At 41.5% G+C, this 8,192-nt stretch overlaps 1 protein-coding gene across 1 annotated transcript; it reads left to right on the plus strand.

Moving 5' to 3' along the window:
• The first annotated feature begins 6,512 nt into the window (after window positions 1-6,512).
• HTR1E (5-hydroxytryptamine receptor 1E) lies at window positions 6,513-7,725 on the plus strand. Its single transcript, XM_010211299.2, has one exon. The coding sequence runs from the start codon at window positions 6,556-6,558 to the stop codon at window positions 7,723-7,725; it is 1,170 nt and encodes a 389-aa protein (XP_010209601.2). The 5' UTR covers window positions 6,513-6,555.
• Window positions 7,726-8,192: the final 467 nt, after the last annotated feature.

Raw genomic sequence — 8,192 nt, forward strand, 5'->3', positions numbered from 1 at the left:
CTAGCTGTCCGCTAGCTAGTAAGGCTAAGAAACCCTGACAAGTGGGGAGAGATCCATTTCCCCTTATGAGAGTGTTAAATTTTAACTTTAATGCCAGGGTTCATCATAAGCTTTTCAGGGGAAGGCCTTGGAGAGCAGCGAAACCCACGTGGGACAGCAGCTCCATGGAACTTTGCAGCTTGCTGCGAAACATGGTGGGCAGTGTTTAAGTTTCAATAGACATTAACTAGACTCATTAAAGCAAGCACACAAAAACGACTTGCACGAATGCACCAATTAGATGAATATCAAATACTTCATTCTTTCACAGATAGAAGGCAACTGTAAAAGCCACAATATTATCAGGAGGTGGTGGTTGGCTGCGGATGCTGTGGGCACTAACATGGTGGAACTGGGGTGCGCAATCCATCTGTCCCAGACATTGGGCCAGGGGATACACCCCGATGGGATCGGGGATCCCATCTTTTGGTACGTCAATACGCAGATTTGACATTTCTGATACTGCTACCTAGACAATCTCAGCTCATATGCAATTATTGATATGGTTACCTAGGTGCTGGGGGGCTTGCAAGGTTGTGCACCCCAAAAGGTCCCCAAGGCTCCCCACCAAATATCTGTGAAGTTTGCCCATTTCTCACGTTAGAGCCATTAGCCATGTACAATAGCAGCCGCTATCCCTCGGGGCACTATCTGTAACTCCTGTCAGCTTCCTACACTGTCTCATCTGCCCTATCCAGAACATCCAGCAATTTCTCATGTCACATCTAGCAATTTCCCACATGCTGTTCAGCCAGCTAATCCTCAGGCCAGGGCTGAGCCGGCAGCCTGGTGTCTTCCCTGCAGCTCTAATAACCCTTGCTGCACAAACACACTGCAGAACAGGCTAGAGGCTGTTTTATCCTTGATTATAATGTACTGGGTTCCAATTATTTATGGACAGAGTGAGTGCATGCATTAGTGTTAATCAGATATACCCAGATCTAAGTGCACAAATACTGCAGCCGCTAGACATGCCTCCAAGCTACTTGCTTAAGGATAAGTTCCTCTGACTTGCCTCTTCATCTTGCAGTTCCTGTCACCCTGTGGGCAGGGAATTGCTATCTTGAAGGTCAAACTCACACTTCTATTCATACAAGCCTCATAGTAATTTTATTCTGAACCTCATTCACTCTGCATAGGAAAATGTCACACCCCTAATCTTGAGGCCCCCTAATCCAGCTATGAGTCTCTTGAAGACACATTCTTACAAAATTTCCGACACAGAAACATCTTTTCATTTGTCATCCTCTATCTATTGTTCATTACTGGGCTGGTAACCCCAAGCCACCTTTTGAGGACTTGCCTTCACTTTGGCTACAACACAGAGAGCATCTAAACCTCATGCTGTGAGTGTGAATATGAGCTGCCTGGTGACAGCAAGATTTTATTTTGCTGACAGTCCTGCCTGTCCAACCTGATAGGATTCTGATCATCTCTGTTATCTCGGCTTCTGGGTACCGCTTTTCCCAGTATGGCATGTTATGAACAGCATCAAGTGCTTATATAAATTGTAGCCAATTAAGACTGCTGACACCACATGAACCTCTGCAGCACTGAGATCCTCAGAAGACCAAAGGGTTACAGAATACTACATAACACACTTGGAAACCTATAATCTTCAATTAAATCAGTTGTCTCAGCAGGCTATCATGGAGCCATGAAGCCCCAAAATACGTTTTGATTTTACAAGAGCAGGATCAGCTAAAAAGTTATATCAAAAGTAATATCAAAATAAATTTAGAGTGAAAGGCCCAAATTTCAGTGCACTAGTTCCAAACTTAAGAGAACCAAACAATGACTTTAAGAATAACAAAGAGTAATGAAAGTTTCGGTATTTTTTCATGATTTGAAATATCATCATTAATACAAATGTGTGAAGTAGTATTTTCCATAAGCTAACCACCTGTTTCACAAAGGTTACCATAGTTTTCTGTCCTTCACAGCTACCAACATGAAAATGTTGAAAGAGGAAAGTACTTAGACCAATTCAGAATTTAGCAAAGTCAGATTAATTTATTGCTGCTAAGGACACAAAGATGTACAATTTGCACAGTACATTAATTGATTAAAGGAAATTTAAAGCCATGGACATAAAGGAACTGCTCCACAACACACACAGTGTTGACTGACCTCTTTTCTCCAAGTGATGTTATTCCACTTCTTATGAAATACCGGCAAGTTCTCTAAGGTGGGAGCTGGAATCAGACCCATCACCAGATATTTAGAGTACTCTGCAACATGATGGTCCTCTACTGCGAAGATGGAGTTAAATCCTGGCAGGAGCAGACAGGAGCATTGATATCTCGTAGCTTAAACCTGTCCAGCTGTATTTAAGGAACAATTATTCATTCTTTTTCCCTCTTTTCTCCTCCCAGACAGCACACAATGCCATCCTGATAATGAGCTAATAGGAAACATGATTGATCCCATTCAGAGGAACTCAGATGACTTTCTCCCACTGAACCAGTAAAAATTAGTCTCAGTGTGAGATGACTGACAGCCCAGAAGGATACAGATGCAAAATATAAACAAGTCAGTGCTTTTAGTGAGAATACTTTAAGTAATACAACCATGTTGTTAATGTCTGTTCCAAGAAGTGACTTGGATAAACCCACAATCAATTACTATAGTGGTAGCAATACTATATGTAGTGACAGCACACACATAATACTGAAAACCAGCTGCTATTAACCAAAGCTAGTTCAGTTCTCTGTGTTAAAAGCCTTTGTTTTTCTGCTAAACCCTTTGTAGGTAGTCTCTCTGCATATGCATGTCATAAATGATCTAACACTCATACTATAAATTTTCCAAGACAGTAGTTCTACAAGACCAAAACAGTTAAATCCTGCCCCATGTCAATAAGCAATGCTCATTTCTCATCTGGGCCAAAGTATTTCATAGTGGGTGCCTAATAGCTCAAAAGCACAAAGCTGAGAGAGAGACAAGTTAAGGACAGTGAGAAATAGAGTGGCCCACAGACTGAGGATGGCTGGACTTTAGGCATGGCTCAAGAAGCTGGGACACGAGGAAGCTAATGGAGAGCTCAGGGGTTGGTGAAACTTTGCCTGGGGTCCCTGTGCCATGGCCTTCACCTTCGTGACAGCAACCATGCCACACCAGGCCCATTTCGCCCCAGTACAGTCTCTCAGATTTGCCTCTGGCTTGAGCACGAGCTGCCCAGGTACCATAAGAAGCACTGCATAAGGCTGAGTCTATGGAAAAGTCAGTTCCCAAACACCACAAACCACAGACAGGAAATTAGTGGAGACTTCCAACTTTAATCTCTGCATCTGTGGACCCCATCTGTGACACGTGGGCAATGGTCCCCTGGGGACACTGTGAAAAGAAACTCCTTGAGCACTGGGAGGCGATGAGCACAGGTTCTTGAGAAACGCAAGAACTGTGGTCAGAAGCACTGAACTGAATTTGAACAAAAGCAGGAGAAAAGAAATACTGAAAAGCTGCTCAGCTTGCACATGAGTGGGGCAGAAGGCCGTTGGCAAAATGTGGTGTCTGCAAATAGTGTTGCTAATTGATGTTATAATTCTATTATGTATCACAGTGATGTGTGTAAGGGATGAGAAGAGGCACTGATTTAAAGCTGCAGAGAAGACCTTCAGCCTGACATTTCCAGACCTTCAGGAATTTAAATACACTTCCTCAATAATATTGGTTTAATACCACACTTACAAGTGGTATTTATTTATATTGACTGCACTGCTAAGGACTCATTCCCTATAACGAGCATGGGAATTAAAAAAAAAATCCTCAGCGGCAATTTTTGATGTGAAGTGATGGAAAGGCCAGTGACCCAGGCTGCCTTCTCTGCGGTGTCTTCAGGGCAGTGCTCTGCAGAGAGGATGCAGTGTTTATCACCCTGCCTTCAATTATTGCAGTGGTTTCCCAGGGAAAATAAAAATCAGTCCTGGTGAGCACTGAGCAGACTGAAACAACTAACTTCCCCTGCGTGATCAGCAGTATCCCTAGTTCTGATGGAAAACTTTGAGCCTGTTAAAGTATGATGGGTTTTATTTAATGACAAGTTTATTAAAGGGAGAAAGAATATATTCATCAGAGAATGCTTGTGGTGCTGAGAGGACAGAGCTCCAAAAGGATTTCCCTGGGACTACATCACTGTGGAAAGGCATTTGAGGAGAACCACAGCTGTTTAGTTCCTGTTGGGTTAAAGGTGCACATAGATAGGGCTCAGCAGGGAATATGATGGGGACCATGCAGAGTGACTCCCTCTCTGAGAGTGCCACCAGCAGCCCCAAAACTTCCAGGCTCCCAGAGAAGTTAAGACAAGGAGAAAAAGTGCTGCTCGTATCCAGAAGCACCAGGAGCTCTCTTTACGTGGGACAGATCAACGAGTAGTGGTAGATGGTATGTGGGTCCCATAGCATCTTCCTACCCCTTTTGGGTCTGCCTGGCTGGGTAACCATACTGAATGATGCAATGGTGTCTGGTCCAGGTCCCAGAAGTGCAGAGATGTAGAGAAAGCCTTGTTGCTTTACCACTCTCCTTTGGTAAGAAGTCAGACATAATCAGGGTGCAAACTAGCGAAGCTGAGATCTGCCTTGACAAGGAAGACTCGATGACCATTTGTGAAGAAGGTTTGACCTGAAGTTTTGGCTTTAGGCTTGAACCACCAACTCAGTATTTTCAGAACAACCTCATTTCAGTTACAACCTCAAGGCTGATATTGGATTTCCATCTGGTTTGCGGGTCCATTTTTAATGAGCAGACATGACATTTTCTCCAAAGTTATTCATACTTTAAAGCATTTTATGAAGAGAAGAATACAGTTTAAGATGTTTCTTTTCCTAGGAGGAAAATCTAAAACTCCTTGTATTTTGCCAGTCAACAGTCTATGATAATACAGATCTGTTTCCTAGGACCTATCTGCAAAGAAGAGTTTTTGTTTTCTTTTTAAGTTTCTGTTTTTGATTGCTTCGCACTCAACCCAATCAGAAGTGGCACTCTAATGGCACTTGTTTCCAAATAAGACTAGCTTCAGACTGATAAGTCCTCATTCAGATTCCTAATTCTTCATCAATTTGTATGTGCAACCTCTCTCAGAACCTAATCTAAATCCTACTGATGACAGTGAGGACAGGTTTTACCTCTCCAATTTAGCCTCCTAAAACATCAGACATATTTTCTAAATGCAACTGTGAAGAAGCCACTTGCGGTCAAAACAGAGAAAGAACAGCATTTTGAGAAAGTGATTCACAACATCTGCCCTAAAGACTTGTCTTAAAGCAGCAACAAATATGTTTCTGGCAGTGACTATCTCATTTCACTGCATGTCAAGGGAGCCTCCACAACCAGCCCAGAGCTTTTCTTTCTCTCAGACAAGTGAAGCCAAGGGAAGGGGTCCTTCTGTTTGTTTTAATGGCAAAGGATTCGGGCTGTCTTGTTTACTGATGAGAAAGCAAAGCCCCAGAGGGTACCTCAAGTTGCATCCCACAGATTGCTAAGTCAGTCAGCATTTGGGTATATTGAAAAGACGTGCCAACTTTCTCAAAATAAACTCCTGAAACAAGATTAAACCTTTATTTTTTAAGTATTGTTTGTACTTTGCATCTTAGTGGACTGACAGGGAGCAGAATTTGATAGAAATCTCAAGAAAAAGCAAATGCTTTTGTCTGTCTCCCCCAAAGACACACTCAGTGGGATATGTGAAATGTCAGGAATAATTAGTTAAAACTATATAAGCTCCTAGCAACACTAATGTGCTGTGTAAAAGCAAGTATTTGCTATAAAACTTAAAACATGTGTTGAAAGGATGCATGTTAAAGGTAATCTAGGTATTTTTTTAAATTCTGTGTCCAAGATATTAATTCAGACCTGGATATGAAAAAGCAGTATGGAAAATTGTGAAATGCTGCCATGCCTTTGCTGAAATAGGCTGTCCTGTTTCTTTTTTTCCAAAGATGAAATGTGAAAGTAATTAATCCTTCTTAGATAGCAATTAAAGTGAAAAAAGCAGATTTCCTTAGCTTATCATGTGCTGGAGCTTATTTAGCAAAGGAGGAAAAGAACTAGCTCCTAGTATCAATAATCTCAGTATTAATAGTAAATAATTAATGAACATAGAAATGTATGATGAAAGTGACCTTTGGAGATCCTTTTGCCCAACTTCCCATTTCAAGTGAGACCTCCAAAGTCAAAGAAAAATAGGAGTTTATACCAGTGGGAAATCTGGTCAAAAGTTTTAGAGACAAAAAAAGGGGAGGGGAACAGAAACTATGGATGCAAAGCAAAGCGCAAGTAAAGGAATAAGAGAAGAAGCGAAAAAGGAAAAACAGGCAAAGATTTTTATTTGGGGTGATAGTATTAGAAGTGTAAGATTTCTACCAAAGTGGCATTTTTTTCTGTGTTTGCTAACAGATGTTTTTTTATCTTCTAGGAAAAAATGATCAGGAGAAAGCCTGGAAGCTCTGAGCTGCTCTGGTGAATATGGAGATATAAAATTTTTTGCATCTGAAGCATCTCTGCCCCTTTTTCAAATGGATGAGTTCTGAGCATGGAGCTGTTAGCTACTTAAAGCATCAACTTCTGCTTTCACTGTGCGACTTGGAGGGGAAAATGAATTTCACAAATTGCACCACTGAAGCCAATGTGGCTGCAAAGCCAAAAACGGTAACTGAAAAGATGCTAGTTACACTGGCCTTGGCCACAATCACAACCCTGACTATGCTGCTGAATTCTGCTGTGATTGCAGCAATATGCACAACCAAGAAGCTCCACCAGCCAGCAAATTATTTAATATGTTCACTAGCTGTGACCGATTTGCTTGTTGCTGTTCTTGTCATGCCCTTGAGTATCACTTACATAATGATAGACAAATGGACTTTGGGATACTTCATCTGTGAGATCTGGCTCAGTGTCGACATGACCTGTTGCACGTGTTCCATCCTTCATCTTTGTGTCATTGCTCTGGATAGGTACTGGGCAATCACAGACGCTATTGAATATGCCAGAAAAAGAACGGCAAAAAGGGCTGGGCTAATGATAGTCACTGTGTGGACTATCTCCATTTTCATATCCATGCCCCCTCTGTTTTGGAGAAATCACCACAGCGTCAGTATTCCCAGTGAGTGTCGCATTCAACACGATCATGTCATCTACACTATTTACTCCACGTTTGGGGCGTTTTATATACCTTTGACTTTGATCCTGATCCTGTACTACAGAATTTACCATGCTGCCAAGAGCCTTTACCAAAAGCGGGGTTCGAGCCGCCACCTCAGCAACAGGAGCACTGACAGCCAAAACTCCTTCGCCAGCTGCAAGCTCACACAGACGTTCTGTGTCTCAGACTTCTCCACATCCGATCCAACCATGGAGTTTGATAAAATCAATGCATCTGTGAGGATCCCTCCTTTCGAAAATGACCTGGACCTGGCTGGTGACCGGCAGCAGATTTCTACGACACGGGAACGAAAGGCTGCTCGTATTCTGGGACTGATTTTAGGTGCTTTCATTTTGTCTTGGTTGCCATTTTTCATCAAGGAACTGCTTGTGGGCCTTCACATTTGTACTGTCTCTCCAGAAGTAGCTGACTTCCTGACCTGGCTTGGATATGTCAACTCCCTTATCAACCCTTTGCTGTACACTAGCTTTAATGAAGACTTCAAGCTGGCCTTTAAAAAGCTCATCAGGTGTCCAGAACATACTTAAAAGTACTGGGAGATGATGATGACCTGACTCCTGGCCTTAAGAATAAATAAAGTAATTTGACTCTGTCACCATTTTGCTTGATAAAGGAGATTTTTGTGTTTGCTTGACTTCTCTTTAGCCTGTAATTTATTCTGCTGTTTTTTACCTCTTGTGTTATTTATGCTAAAGAGTTTGGAATAAATTTTGTTCTACAAAGGCACAGATTTTTTAGCAGGAAAACAAAAGAAGAAACTACTAGGAGTTCTCGTTTAAGGCAGTTTGTCTAATCAGTGATTCAAGAAAGAAAATAGTATCCACAATTTGTTTTTTATAACTTTCATTTAAGAATCAAATGTCTGATTTAACATGTACTATAGTAGTAGAAAGGTCTATAAACTGAATCCTATAAATACTGATTCAAAAATTAATAACAACTTCATGGTCACAAGAGTTAAATAGTAAATCTTTGCTATAGCATTCTAAGAAAA

Source organism: Tinamus guttatus, unplaced genomic scaffold, assembly GCF_059628265.1.
Source record: "Tinamus guttatus ecotype Peru unplaced genomic scaffold, ASM5962826v1 Tinamus_guttatus_pri_ptg000070l, whole genome shotgun sequence".
NCBI classification, from domain to species: Eukaryota; Metazoa; Chordata; class Aves; order Tinamiformes; family Tinamidae; genus Tinamus; species Tinamus guttatus.